This window comes from Hippocampus guttulatus, chromosome 5 (assembly GCF_054856545.1).
Source record: "Hippocampus guttulatus isolate MCC_2025c chromosome 5, RoL_Hgut_1.0, whole genome shotgun sequence".
Taxonomy (NCBI): Eukaryota; Metazoa; Chordata; class Actinopteri; order Syngnathiformes; family Syngnathidae; genus Hippocampus; species Hippocampus guttulatus.
Window position 1 is genome coordinate 23,360,486 of NC_141265.1, and position 16,055 is coordinate 23,376,540.

The 16,055-nt window shown below is 44.3% G+C and overlaps 1 protein-coding gene across 5 annotated transcripts in view; it reads right to left on the reverse strand.

The window, feature by feature from the left end:
- rad17 (RAD17 checkpoint clamp loader component) overlaps window positions 1–16,055 on the reverse strand; it is a 93,916-nt gene that overhangs the window by 23,248 nt on the left and 54,613 nt on the right. For all 5 annotated transcript variants that reach the window (XM_086110632.1, XM_086110630.1, XM_086110631.1 and 2 more), the window contains exon 15: window positions 2,465–2,731. In XM_086110632.1, the coding sequence (XP_085966758.1) occupies window positions 2,465–2,731 (267 nt within the window). The remainder of the gene's footprint in view (window positions 1–2,464; window positions 2,732–16,055) is intronic.

The window sequence follows — 16,055 nt, forward strand, 5'->3', positions numbered from 1 at the left end:
CACACCTAGGGACAATTTAGAGTGTTCAATCAGCCAGCCATGCATGTTTTTGGAATGTTGGAGGAGACCGGAGTACCCGGAGAAAACCCACGCAGGCCCGGGGAGAACAGGCAAACTCCACACAGGGAGGCCGGAGCTGGTATTGAACCCAGTACCTCTGCACTGTGAAGTCGACGTGCTAACTACTGGACTACCGGGCCGGCACAACTAAGATTCATTTTTTAAATTATTTTTTAAATATCAGATGAAATTGATGTAGAATTACCTTTGACTTTATTTTCTATCTCAACTCCTTGGCGCTGTTCTGAGACTTTTTATTCTCCTTGGGTGAACTTATCGTTGCCGACAGCCAAGAAATTACTTTGAAACATTTTTTTAAAAATCCATACCATTGACCTGCATGTATTAGTTGGGGCGCTTTAATTTTGAAGGTGATCAACGCCGCTTGCTGGCGGCAGATTACTGTAATGCACAGTATTAACAATCGCTGTGACGGTAGACTTGACTTCAATTTTGCAAGTGGAGGCTGGCTTGACCACAGTCACAGAACTCCCGGAGAGACACAGTCAAACGCCTTCAAAAAGTCCACAAAACACATATAAGGGGTGTTCACACGGCACACATTTGCTCCGGCGCTGCACGATGTATTTTGTTGCGATATATTTTACACCGGAGCAAATTTTGTGGAGCATTCACACGTACAAAGCCGCTGAGCGTGTCAGCAACGGCACAGTGTCGGTGCAGCTCCACTTGCGTGCACAACGGCAGTTTCTGCAGCGCAGCAAAACGACAGAAAACAAATGAGCTGTCGTGTTGGTTCTTTTTAAAACTTTTACACAACTCCAGCGACTACTGTACAGGCACGTCCTTCTCCTTCTCGGTCTCCGTGCCTTCTGCTCGAGAGTGACCGCCCCCGAAAACGTAAATCAACGATGACTTCAATGACACTCAGAAAAGCAAACATGTAATGTGCCAAACAGAAAATCAAGAGAGGAAATCACAAAACAAATTATATGGGGCGCGGGGGGTTGTGAACACACAACAAAGGAACAAACTCCACAAACAACTCCGAGACAGTCCAGTCTCCTATGATGACGTTTGGGGATTATCCCCCCCCCCCCCCCCCCCCGTTCTAGTTGAGATGGTATAACCCAAGAGGTGCTTGCTACTGTTACCAGCCAAGTCTTGTGTCGTTATTAAACAAACACATGACGGAAGTCTGACAGAGCACGAAAGCAACGCATTCTCGCCGCACGTAATCAACTCTTCACGAGCATTTGCTCTGGAGCAAATTTAACCCAGTTGTTGACCCCAACAGATCCTCCTCTCCAGGACAACTAAATAGGCCTTGCCAGGAAGGCTGAGGAGTGTGATTCATATGTTGGTGGAACACACCCTCTTGATCCCCTTCTTAAAAAGAGGGAGTACGACTCCGGTCTACCATTGCAGAGGTACTGTCCGTTGTCAATGCGGTGATCAGGACAGCCTCACCACATCCAGAGCCTTTAGGAATGCTGGGTGGATCTCATCCACCCCTGGGGGTTTTGCCACCGAGAAGCTTTTTAACCACCTCGGTGACCTCAACCTCAGAGAAAGAAGGGCCCAACGCCAAGTCTCCAGACTCTGCTTCCTCTAAGGAAGGTGTGTCATTGGAATTGAGGAGGTCTTGGATGTATTCTCACCCACATCTTGAGTTGAGGTCAGCAGCGACACATATCCACTATACAAAACGTTAACAGTGCACTGCTTCCCCCTTCTGAGATGTGGGATGATGGACCAGAGTACTCCAACCCGTCCGGAAGTCGATTTCCATAGACTCGCCGAATAACCTCCCATGACCGAATTTTTGCCTCGGCGACCACTTGGTCAGCCAGTTCCAAAGGCTAAAAAGGGTCGATAGGACTTCTTCTTCAGCCTTATGGGTATCCTTTACCACTCGTGCCCATTACCGTGTTCGGGGATCGCCGCCACGACAGGCAACTGGAGGCAACTAAACACCAGGCTGGCAACCGGTTCAGGGGGCACCCCGCTTACTGCCCGAAGACAGCTGGGATAGGGTCCAGCATGGCTGGAACCCTTGTGACAATAAGCGGATTAGGAAATTGATGGAACTGGCCTTCTGAGTGCAAGCATAACGACAACATAGACCATGATGAAAATTAATTTGATACCCCTTTACTCGGCAAAAGATATATAAAACACTGAAAATAAAACAAAGTAAGTTGATATAACTAAGGGGGCCTTTTTGTAGCATGTTTCCACCAAAGTTCATGTGCTGTTTGTAACATGCAAACACAAAATTAAAGGTTTGAGGTTGATATATGTATTTCCCAATCAAAATGAAGACATTTTAGCATTCAAATATCTAAATATACAGTATATTGGCTGTTTTTTTATTTAATTCGAGCATGTCATGTTGAAGACTTAAAAACTGCAGTAAAAACTATTCTTGAATTACCATTACCAATGAGTGGCATCTTCCAGGTGGACATTTTCTCCCAACCTTCAGTCATTAATCTGGGTATACAGACTGCTTCCCTCGCATGGCTTCGTCTGTACACATCTCCATCAGGTGATATCTGCCCTCGAAGTTCGGTGGAGCTTTGGCTCTTTTTCCTGGTTGAGAGGGATGTTGTCCTGACTGTCATTCCATCACCCAGGTCTCCAGTCATCAGGTCATCGTCCAGGCTGATGGCCTGATGGAGGTCTGGCATCAGCATCAGGCGAAACTCTAAATTACATGGATAACAGTATGAAGCTCAAATCTCATGTTGTAATAAATTATAATTAATCTCTGGTTCATTTCAAGATGTAAACAAACTACTGACAGAGTTACCACTTTTAAACAGTGTCATAGATTTTAACTAAAACAATTATTAAAAATAGTCTTTGATTTGTTTATTTATTTAGTGTCACATTCCTGATGTACACACATTGACAAAATTGTTGCTACCCCCTGTAATCCAGTGGTCACAGAAATTACTTTAATGTGACACAAGTTACAACATACAGTGAAACTCTTCTACAACGAAACCTGCATGGGCGAAAACACCCCCTAGTGTGAAAAAATCTTCATGCATTAACGCCATACCCACTTTCCTGCCCCCCATACAACGAAAAAAAACCCTGTTGCATTATAAGAAACCTTTTTCTCTGCTCTTGCCTCGCGAAGAGATTCACTACAATGAAGTCTAATCCAACAGCGACCTCTACTGCTTCGTTCTGAAACGGCAACAGCAACCACCACACTGGTTTACACAAGTGCAGTAGTCCAGGAAGTATATGTTATTGTTAGTTTCAGACGCAGCAAGAACGTTGCATTGCTAAAATTGCTACAAAACGGACCTTTGGATGTCAAGCAGCAAAGACAAGAGCTCTGACGCTGGAAGAGAAGGGAAAAGTGATCAAAATGAAAGACGGAGGAAACAAAATAAAAGACCTTATCCAAGAAATTGATGTAAGTGAAAGTGTGAATGCTGATCGTAAATTTCTTTCCCTTTTTTTCTTTCTACACTGACTATATGAAGTGTCAAATAAGTGTATGCTCATACTTATGCACTATTGGAATAAAAATAGAGTACACATACGTTTGTGTGTGTGTTTACATCTGAGATCAAATTTGCTACAGTGAGAAACCCTGTTGTGAAAAATCTCTTGCTGCCAACATGATTTCGTTGTAGAGGAGTTTCACTGTACAATGAAAATAAACCAGTGAAAATCAGACATTGCTTTTGAATTGTGATTAATACAATACAATACAATACGATACATCCTGATTTCAAACAAAATTATTTTTACAAAACAAACTAATGAAAAAGGCCTGTCAAAAAATGATGTTGATGTGATGAACTTAATATTTTGTTGCACAGCCTTTTGAGACAATCACTCCAATCAATGTTTGGAATGTTGAGTTATTTCTGTCCCTCACTGGGTATTTTGACCCACTCTTCATGAGCAACATGCTCTGATTTTCTCAAGTTTGAAGGGGGATTTCTCCAGATGACATGTTCCAGGTCCTTCCATAGATGTTCAATAGGATTTTTATCAGGGCTCACTACTTCAGAAGAGTCAAATGATGTTTTAGCCATTAATTGTTTTGTCCTTGATAGTCTTGCGATTTCATTGTACCATGAACAGATTCAAGAGACCCTGTGCCAGATGAAGCACAGCAGCCCTAGAACATAACAGCACCTCCTCCATGTTTGACAGTAGGGGCAGTGTTCTTTGGTTGGGATGCTTCTTTTTTGTATCTGTGCACAGTAGATGGTTGCCTTTGCAAAAGGTAATTCTTATGTCTCATCTATCCATTGGTCATTCTCCCAGAAACTTTGTGGCTTGTGTCAACATTCATCCTTGCAAATTCAAATCTCGCTTTTTTCTGATTTATTTTCAACAGTGGTGTCCTTCTTGGTTGTCTCTCATGAAGTGCTTCTGGCACAAACTGTCATGGATCTGTTTGTGACCAACAGGTGGCACTGTAGGGCTCAGCCTGCAGCTGCACAGTTGTTGGTTATTGTGTCATTAGTTGTCACACGTAAGTATAAACATGTCAATTATGTTAATACAGTTTTAAGTAAAAATGCTTTTATAAGATATAAAACAAACAACTGTTGTGTTCCTACTTCATTTCTGAAAACATTCAGAAAACAAATGAAAAGTGCCATCTCCAGTTCAGAATGTGCTGCGCCCCAAAGCCGTTTCAGATCATCTTTTAATCTGTTGGCCTCGGACGTTGCCATAATTTTTCTGCTATTACGAATGATTATCGAAATTGCTGATTTTTCGTAGTCTCGGCTGAGCTTCATCTGGGCGACTCCTTTTCGAAAGTGAGAGACAATTTCAGCATTCACTGACAGTGAAATTTGCTTCCATTTAACAGATGTTTTCAGACATGTGCTCAGGACCGCGCTGTGTTCGGAACTACAATATACGAGTTGATCAGTAACATTGCTAAGCAACAGAGGTGAATCCTGCGCTGTATATAAGCAAGATCGCAAGTATAACCCAAGAGGCAAGGTGCGGCTTGCCATTGTTACCGTGAGTTGCGATTCATGCTATTAAAGCATTCGTCAAACGCCATCATGACTTGTGTTATTAGTAAACCAAACATGGTGTCAGAAGTGATCCTACCCACTGCTGTTTTCTATTAGTGCCGTCGCAGCTGTGAGTTTATTGTGTGCGGAACGCGCAGTTGGGAGTCCAGTATCGCGACCGTGATAGCAACGAGGCTGACGACATGGCGGCTAATGTTAGCATCCCAGCCCCGGAGGAGATGAAGCTGACGGGAGATGTTGCAAACAACTGGGATAACTTTCGTGCTGAATTTGAAGACTATTCTTTGGCATCCGGTTTGGGAGATAAAGACATTAGAGTGCAGGCCGCTGCTCTGAGAAGACTTATGGGGGGCGATTGCCGCCATGTGTACAAACACAACCTGAACCTGTCTGCGGCACAACAGGAGGACGTGAAAGAGATATTGGACGCGTTGGAGAATTATTTCAAACCAAAACGGAATGTAATATTCGAGAGATACGTGTTTGTAAACTGCAAGCAAGATGACGGTGAGCCAATTGATTCGTTTGTTACGAGACTGCGCGAGAGGGCCGCTTCATGTGAATACGGAGAGCTAAAAGAAGAGCTGCTACGCGACCGGCTGGTCCTTGGAATCACTGACGAAAATGTGAGAAGACGCCTACTTAGGGAGAAAGACCTGACACTAAGATCGGCCATTGATATGTGCAGAGAGGCTGAAACGACATTTCAGAGAGTGTTCACATATCAGACAAGCAACAGCAACGGGGCACGTGAGGCATGTATAAACCCAAAGATGGAGAGAGAAGAAGGGACATTGTCGAGTGCAAATATTGTGGTGGCTCACACAAACGGGGAGCGGATGCGTGCCCAGCATTTGGAAAAACATGTCGCAAATGTGGGACTTTGAATCACTTCGCAAAAGTGTGCATGAGAAAAGTTCAATCCAACCAGAGAGTTAATATCACAGAGGACGCACAGTTTGACGAAGAACAGGATGATATCTATGCTGCGGAGAGCATTGGTGCTGTACATGGTCATGGAAGAAAATGGTTCGCTACCCTCTCATTAAACGGAGCACCCCAGAGGTGTCAGTTGGATTCGGGGGCCACGTGCAATGTAATGAGCATCAGAGACAAGAGGAAGCTTGCGCCCAACGTTCCTCTACTGTCAAGCAAGACCAAGCTAGTTTTGTATTCTAAAAACCCCAACTCAATTGGGGTTTTTAGAACTGAATGTGTTGTACACGGCAAAAGACATATCTTAGACTTTGAGGTTGTGAGGTGCAAACAGCACCCCCTCCTGTCGGGCTCAACAAGTGTGGAGTTGAGGCTAATGCATTTCACCATCCCAGAAGAACTGAATCTGATAGGGCAGAGCAGCACTGGGCCACTTACCAAGCAACAACTGGTTGAGTCTTTCTCAGATGTGTTCACGGACCCAGTCCAGGCGCTCCCGGGAGAGGTACGCTTTGAGCTTGACAGTTCTGTGACCCCGGTACAAACTTCACCACGAAAAGTCCCAGTGGCCCTCAGAACAGCGGTAAAAGCCCGACTGGATAAACATGAACGTGATGGTCATATTACCCCTGTGTCTGAGCCAACAGAGTGGATCAGCAATATGGTTATCGTTAAGCAGCCAAAGAAAATGAGGATCTGCATAGACCCCAAGTACCTCAACAAAGCATTAAAACGCTCGCACTACCAAATGCCCACACTTGACGACGTGCTGTACACACTCTCGAAAGCTCGTGTCTTTATGCTCGTGGATGCACAGGATGCTTTTCTTCAGTGTAAACTGGACAGAGAGAGCAGCTTCATGACGACGTTCTGGACTCTAGTCTAGTTAAAATGGTATAACCCAAGAGGCAAGGTGCGGCTTGCCATCGTTACCGTGTGTTGCGATTCATGCTATTAAAGCATTCGTCAAACGCCATCATGACTTGTGTTATTAATAAACCAAACAAAGTCCCACACTGTTTACTATATATGGGTTATGAATGTATTTTATTATATAAAGTGGATGTCTATTTACAGTATATATAATATACAGTTTCATGAGGTAGAATACTTTATTTTCTCTTCATTTTAAGCATTTTAGCAAGCGCGAAAAGCTTATTGGTCCTCTCCGTCTTTTTCCACTCTCTTTTTAGCCAACTCCTCTTGTTTTTACACATGCTCCAGGCTGTTGAAAAACGCTCGAGATCGAGTAGCTACTTTTCAGTAGAAATGTCTGTTTTCGGTGTTATACCGAGGTTGCGTGACTCTGTAAAGCTTTCCATCCTCTCGATCCGTATAGAATGACATCATCACACACTGTACACAGAGCTTTACCGGTGACATCGAGCTTTTTCACGAAATCCGACACAAGCACAATGGTTCCTCTTTACTGTTTCCTACTGGGGACACCGTCAGCTTTCTATCCAACCAGTCCCATCGAAACGTGTTTTTCAGATCCGCATCTATCTGACGCACTTTAGCTTCGTCACGAGTCTCGATAACATTCGGCATTCGCAAGAAAGGGGTTTAAGAGGGCGAACACGGATTGGTTGTGATTTGCATTTGCCGAAATAGCGACCAATCACAACAAGTAAGACATTGGTTTTAGCCCATATAGGAAGTAACGACAAACTAACGCTTCGCGATAAAAACTGGATTAAAAATGGATGCTTGCAAACGTTACTTGTAAACATTACGAGCCCCGAATCTGCCGAAGACAAGTCCGGACCCCCCCCCCAGATTTTTATACGGATTTGGAACAATATAAAATAGGTCCATTTTGACTGGAAAAAAGTGGAATTCTGCCAAAAAGCGGAAAAATCTCATCCCTGCTCACGTTCCTGACAATCATGACCTTCCAAGTCATCCTGTCATTGCCCACGTAAGCATTGAACTCCCCCAGCAGAACGATGGAGTCCCCAGAAAGAGCACACTCCAGCACTCCTACCAAGGACTTTAAAAATGGTGGGTACTCTGAACTGCTGTTTGATTCATAGGCACAAACAACATTCAGATCCCCCTACCCAAAGGCGGAAAGAGGCTACTCTCTCGTCCACTGGGCTGAACCAGGGGCAATATGTATGCCCACACCGGCTCAGCACCTCTCTCCTTGGGCAACTCCAGAGTAGAAGAGTGTACAACCCATTTTGTACCTTAGGACTGGTACCAGAGCCTAAGCTGTGTGTGGAGGCAAGCCCGACTATATCTAGTCAGAACTTCTCTGCCTCACACAATAGCTCTGACTCCTCTGCCAGAGAGGTGACATTCCATGTCCCTAAAGGTAGTTTATGTAGCTGGAGATCGGACCAAGGTCCCTGCGTTTTGCCACCACCGAGCTAACAAGACACCCAACCACCTTGGCCCCTCCTACAGATTGTGAGCCCATGGGAAGAGGAACCCACGTTGCCTTTTCGGTCTGATCCCAGCTGGGCCCCATGGGTGCAGGCCCAGGCACCAGGTACTTGCCAGTAAGCCCCACCTTCAGGCCTGGCTTCAGAGGGGGGCCCCGGTGACCTGCGTTCGAGCAAGGGAAAACAAGTCCAAATTTCAGAGTTGTCAAAAGGGGTCTCTGAACCGTGTTTTCCCTCACCGATGACCTGTTTGGCATGGATAGCCCTGCCAGGGGCCTCAATCCCCAGACAATTTAGCTCCTAGGATAATTGGGAAACACAAACCCTCCCCCACTGTAAGATGACTGCTCATGGAGGGGTCCAGTTATATGCTTAACCAAGATTTATGAGAAGTCAGAGGCATACCTGTATGTATGAGCGCAAGACCTACATAAAAGTCTCATGCAGTGATATGCTAATCCAGTGGTTCTTAACCTTGGTTCGATCAAACCCTAGGGGTTCGGTGAATCGGTCTCAGGGGTTCGACTGAGCCTCTGCCATGCAGCGTAAGACACACCTGACTCAATATGTCAATGAGTTATGCCACACCCGCTTGGCCATCACTGGCTGCAGATGATCACTTTACATTGCTAGTCCAATCAGTGCTGGGGGAAATTTAGTTCACTCAGTAGTCTACATGTGCCTGTCGTGATCATACTTCATGCAGTTAAAAAAAAAAGTATACTTATCTTTTGAAATTCTATTTACTTTTTTCTGTTTTAATAAATGTGTTTTTTTTAAATATCTTGAATTTGTAAAAAAAAAATCACGAATGAGGTTTCGGTGAATGTGCACATTAACTGGTTGGGTTCAGTACCTCTGAGAAAGTGAAGAAGGTTAAGAACCACTGTTATCTTTATAATCTGCCCTCTTTTTGGCCTTTTACAAGTATAATGGTCATATTTTTTAAAAACCTGTATCTTGACATTGTGGCTGTATCATATCAAGATGTTCAAGATGAAAAGTACAGCTTTTTATTTCGTTCAATTCTGCTCTTGCAAATATTTAACAAAACAACGCTGGTTCTATTTTTCACCTAGGTCTCTGAAAATTGGGAGGTATAGGTAAGAGCCCATGAACTTAAAAAAAACCCTTTTGGAGACATACCCTAATCCTCACAGGAAGTCCACCATTTCCTTTCAAAATTTCCACCTTTAAGAGGCCATACTTTATTGAAAGAGAAATTTGTATCTGAAGTACTTCAAACCTTTGGCTAGTTCACCTAAGGATATTGAAAATTAAGCATTTCATTTCGTTAAATGCTGCTGACTTTGCAACACACTGTTTGATAAGAAAACACAGTTGTTTTTGAAGGGCTAAAATATACAAAAAATCCCAAGATGTTTTATCTTCAGAAAATGTTGAAAAGCATGGTGTGCTTGGTGGTTGCGCCTTCGCGGCAGCACATGCATACCAGCACTGATTTCTTGATTGGGAGGAATGTCGGCGCCATTTGACTATCGTTGCTGGACATCCCCGGGTTGCTTGTGTCTTGTGCCTGAAGTAGGCAGCATTTTCACAGCCCCGCTTTGTTCAGCGAAAGGGTCGGTGCTGATGGACAGTCTGCGGCTGGATGGATGCATGGTTGAGGAGCCGACTATGAGAAGAAAGGAGCGCCAGCGCAGAGCGCCGATGCGTATGTGGAACTGGGAGTCGCGGCTTGGAATTGAAGCGGACTTACATGAGACAGGAGAAGAGAGCCAATCTCTCTTTTTCATTAATGGATGCTACAGCTTCTTGTTGCTTTCAAGCTTAGCTTGCAGCAGACGTGTGCACATTTCAGCATGACGTCTTTGATCCACTGGTGAAAAGGACACTTTGATTTGCTCCTCTTTCATCTATAACTGCTTCAGACAACAAAGTGTATGCAGGAAAGTGGTTAAGAGTGCACTAGTGTCTGTGTGTCGTGTTGTTTTGCATTATTTTGTCTTTTTTTTTTTGTTAACTTTTCTTTTGATGGCGGTGCGGACACCCGCAGCGGCTTCTCTTGTTTTATGTTGAGAGGGAAGAAATTTCATCTGTTCAGTATGTTACACATACAGTACATTTGACAATAAAGCGTATCCAATCACTATTTTCGTGCACAGATAATATATGGATATGCGTAGCTGCAGATATCATGCGTGAGGTATTTGGATTGAATTGGATACAACTTTATTGTAAAATGTGCTGTATGTGTACATACAGCACAGAAAACATAAGAAAAAGAAAGACAAAAAAACCCCCATTCATTCATTTTCCGAACCGCTTTATCCTCACTATGGTCGCGGGGTGTGCTGGAGCCTATCCTAGCTGTCTTCGGGCACACAGAGACGAACAACCATCCACGTCCACACTCATACCTAGGGACAATTTAGAGTGCTCAATCAGCCAGCCATGCATGTTTTTGGAATGTGGGAGGAAACCAGAGTACCCGGAGAAAACCCACGCAGGCCCGGGGAGAACATGCAAACTCCACACAGGGAGGCCGGAGCTGGAATTGAACCCGGCACCTCGGCACTGTGAAGCCGACGTGCTAACCACTGGACTACCGGGCCGCCCAAACCCCCCAAAAAACAAAAAACAATTATTTCACATTATCAATCAAATTTAAACAGGATATATGAGTGACAGCAAATACAAGAGTGAAGTTGGGTCAAGTTATTTTATATGCACAGCCATAATGCATAACGGAGTCTCAAAGAGCTTCATAGACCGGACGTTGACAATGGCTGGCAACATCCCATGATTCAAACACCAAACTGGGCAAGATAAAACTCAAAATCACATTTGGAGGAAAAGTAACCTGAAGGGTCTAAACTCATGAAAGTCTCACACACATCAGGCCTGGCATTTATTAAACAAAAACCAAAACAAACCAAAAAAAAAAAAAAACTGAACCCAGAGAGGTTTACTGTGCGATTTTCAGAAAATTTGAATTCCATTGTCGCAGTACCCTAACTTTCCAGTATCACATGCCATTTCCCCAAAGTAGTCCGGGCTCCAAGCTGCTCGCAGCTCTCGTTTACGGTTTGTTTTACTCAATTGCCAGTTTAAACTTACGGTTTTATTTTCTTTGACAGAATGTTACCAACAATTAATTCTATCCACAAGAAGATACAATTTACCCCATTGTATGGAAAAGAAAAGGTCTATTCCACTCTTTTCCAGAAGATAAACGAGGCAATTTTAATATTTCTCAATCCAACATTGTGGCATTTAAGGCATTTTTCAATTCCAGTATGGAGTGACCCCGTACAAGTACATGGATAGTCCATTTAAGACATGGTTAGATGAAATTTCCCCAGACACAAACATTTTCAATGCAAGTCTTTCCAGAAGAGTGTTCGCTATGGTGGCCAAAAATGATCTGCAAATTCAGAAGTACAACTTCTTCATCTTACCTGTTGCTTTGAATAAATAACGTAATCACAGCCCAAGTCTTGATCAGCACCACTGCCTAACAGTACCACAAAGACTAAGAATCCTGTTGTCTTTAACTCCAAGAAAAAAGTCGAAGGCCACTGTTTTCATCAACTCCGATCATAGCAATTCTCACCAATGAATTTCCTCAACATCTTCACATTTGGTGTGGCTGTGACAACTCTGGTAACATTGTAAAGAGAGTATCTACGGCAAATGTTTGACTTTAAAGTTGAGATCATTATGGACCAGAGGGAATATTCAAATGTTTGTTTAACAGTTTCAGCCTCATGAGCAAATATTGACTCAAAGGGTGTGGGCGTGACCATGAGCACGAGAGAAATGAGGAACAACATGTCAACAATGAACAGCACAAAGGTTTTTTTATTTTTAAATTCATACAATGAGTTCAAGCACAATTAAGACAATGTGTATTTTCAAAAGTTTATGACAAGTGGAATGAAAACTCTTGCTACAATAGTTTAACATAATATAACATGAAAAACAAGTTGCTTCTCTTGAACTGGCATCAAATAATGGCAATATTTCAACTGGAAGTATGAAATAGTAGTTCCTTGGTATTAAGGTAAGACCTCGAAGAAATGTTGTCCTTAAACCTCCGAAACGCATAGCTCAGCTCAAAAACAAAAAAATCCAAAAACCGAATCTCACATTTACCATCAGTGTGGATTTGTAAATTGCACGTTAATCACTGTTGTATTCTTCAATCATCATGTCCTCCTCCTCTTCCTTGACACAAGTTGTTGGATGCTGCAGGTTACTGGCTGGTAGGCACTCCTCATATCTTTCCTGCACATCCTCAATGTCCTCCACCTTATCACTTTTCAGCTGACCTTCATGTTCTGTCAGGGCCTCTAGTTTGAACCTGATCATGCACACAGACAAGAAACTTATGGAAAAACAATCACATGGAGCCACAATAGACATTAAAAGGTGAGATACCATATTTCCTTAAACAATGGCCAGGAAAAGTTTATTTACTCAACTACAGAGAGTACCAGGCCTTTCGGAGGAGGCGTTTATCTGCAGACATATTTGTGTAGGACGGGTGGAGCTAAATGATGTTCGTTGATTGGTCATTGGAGTACACACATAATACAATTATTCACACACACGCACACATACACACATATATATATATATATATATATATATATATATATATATATATATATATATATATATATATATATACATATATGATATACAGTATATACACCGTATTTTCCGGAGTATAATTCACACTTTTTTTCATAGTTTGGCCGGGGGTGCGATTTATACTCTGGAGCGACTGATGTGTGAAATGGTTAACACATTGTACACATCACATGTTATTTTCACATTAAACCGCAAGAGGGTGCTCTCTGCCTGTGTTGATACTTTCCACGTTGGCGGTAACTGAGAAAAACAACTGACGATGACTCTGACATAAGCCGCGTAGAAGAGGAAGCGCTGCTTCTTCTACCTCCGGAGTTGGCGGAGTTGTTTAAAAGTGACACCAAGCATGAAGATTTCATTGTATTTCGTGATTTGGAGTGACGCTGATGGTTTGGTAAATTTGTTAGCATATTCTTTGTGCTATAGTTGTCTAAATAACTCCTAGTATGTTACGCGAACATACCAGGCACATTCACAGTTCGTTGTTTAAGCGTCATGTAACGTGAGCATATCGTACACTTATTCAGCCTAGTGTTCTTTTATCAAATACATTTCCCAAAAATCAGATTTATATGTTTTTTCCTTCTTAATTATGCATTTTTTGGCTGGTGCGATTTATAATCCGGAGCGACATAAAATCCGAAAAATACGCTGTGTGTGTACATACTGTATATAAAATTCCTCGTCTCACCCCCCCTCGGGTGGTTGTCCCCCATTCAGCTTGGGTCCTCTACCAGAGGCCAGGAAGCTTGAGGGTTCTGCGCAGTATCCTTGCTGTTCCCAGCACTGCACATTTCTGGACTGAGATGTCCGATGTTGTTCCCGGGATCTGTTGCAACCACTCATCTAGTTTGGGGGTCACTGCCCCGAGTGCTCCGACCACCACAGGCACGACTGTCACCTTTACCTTCCAGGCTCTCTCCAGCTCCTCTCTGAGCCCTTGGTATTTCTCGAGTTTCTCGTGTTCCTTCTTTCTGATGTTTCCATCACTTGGGACCGCTACATCCACTACAACGGCTTTCCTCTGCCCTTTATCTATGATCACGATATCTGGTTGGTTCGCCATTACCATCTTGTCAGTCTGGATCTGGAAGTCCCACAGGATCTTCGCTCTGTCATCCTCCACCACCTTCGGAGGTGTTTCCCATTTTGACCTTGGGGTTTCCAGTCCATACTCCGCACAGATGTTTCGGTAGACTATGCCAGCCACCTGGTTATGGCGTTCCATGTAGGCTTTCCCTGCCAGCATCTTACACCCTGCAGTTATGTGTTGGATCGTCTCAGGTGCCTCTCTGCACAACCTACACCTTGGGTCTTGTCTGGTGTGGTATATCTGGGCCTCAATGGCTCTGGTGCTCAGGGCCTGCTCCTGAGCAGCCAGGATGAGTGCCTCTGTGCTGTCCTTCAGGCCAGCCCTCTCTAGCCACTGATAGGACTTCTTGAGATCGGCCACTTCAGTTATGGTCCGGTGGTACATCCCGTGTAGGGGCTTGTCCTCCCATGATGGTCCCTCTTCCAGCGCCTCATCTTCTGTTCCCCATTGTCTGAGACATTCTCTGAGTACGTCATCCGTTGGAGCCTTCTCCTTGATGTATTCATGGAGCTTGGATGTTTCATCCTGGACAGTGGCTCTCACACTCACTAGTCCCCGGCCTCCTTCCTTTCGGCTTGCGTACAGTCTCAGGGTGCTGGATTTGGGATGGAACCCTCCGTGCATGGTTAGGAGCTTTCGGGTCTTAACGTCCGTGGTCTGAATCTCTTCCTTTGGCCACCTTATTATTCCTGCAGGGTATCTGATCACTGGCAGGGCTTAGCTGTTTATTGCCCGGGTCTTATTCTTGCCATTCTTCTTAGGACTTGCCTCACTCGCTGGAGGTATTTGGCCGTAGCCGCTTTCCTTGTTGCCAGTTCGAGGTTGCCGTTGGCGTGTGGTATACCGAGGTACTTGTAGCTGTCCTCAATGTCTGCTATTGTTCCTTCAGGGAGTGAGACCCCTTCAGTGCGGACTACCTTTCCTCTCTTAGTCACCATCCGACTACATTTCTCAAGCCCGAATGACATCCCGATGTCGCTGCTGTAGATCCTGGTTGTGTGGATCAGGGAGTCTATGTCCCTTTCGCTCTTAGCATACAGCTTTATGTCATCCATGTAGAGGAGGTGACTGATTGTAGCTCCATTTCTGAGGCGGTATCCATAGCCTGTCTTGGTGATTACTTGGCTTAGGGGGTTCAGTCCTATGCAGAACAGCAGTGGGGAGAGTGCATCACCTTGGTATATGCCACATTTGATGGACACTTGGGTAAGTGGCTTGCCATTGGCTTCAAGTGTGGTTTTCCACATCCTCATCGAGTTCGCAACGAAGGCTCTTAGGGTCCTGTTCACCTTATGCAACTCCAAGCATTCAGTGATCCAAGTATGTGGCATCGAGTCATAGGCTTTCTTGTAATCAATCCAGGCTGTGCACAGTTTGGTGCGTCGGGACCTGCAGTCTTGTGCGACTGTTCTGTCAACCAGGAGCTGATGTTTGGCTCCTCTGGTATCTCTACCAATGCCCTTCTGTGCTTCGCTCATGTATTGATCCATGTGTCCACTTATCTTAGCCGCAATGATGCCTGACATGAGCTTCCATGTTGTGGAGAGACAGGTTATTGGCCGATAGTTGGATGGGACTGCACCCTTTGAGGGATCCTTCATGATCAGGATCGTTTGCCCTTCGGTTAGCCATCCTGGGTGAGTCCCATCCCTCAGCAGCTGGTTCATTTGTGCTGCTAGGCGCTCATGGAGTGCTGTGAGTTTCTTTAGCCAGTAGGTGTGGACCATGTCCGGGCCTGGTGCTGTCCAGTTCTTCATATCTGAGACTCTTTCCTGTATGTCTGCCACTGGTAACTGGCTTCTGTTCAGGGAGGTTGCTGTGCTCCTCTCTCAGGGTCACCAGCCATTGTGCACTGCTGTTATGTGCAACCTCCTTCTCCCATATGCCTTTCCAGTACCTTTCAGTTTCCAGTCTTGGTGGGTCTGCTCTGTTGTTTGGACCCTGCCACTGAGCGTACACTTT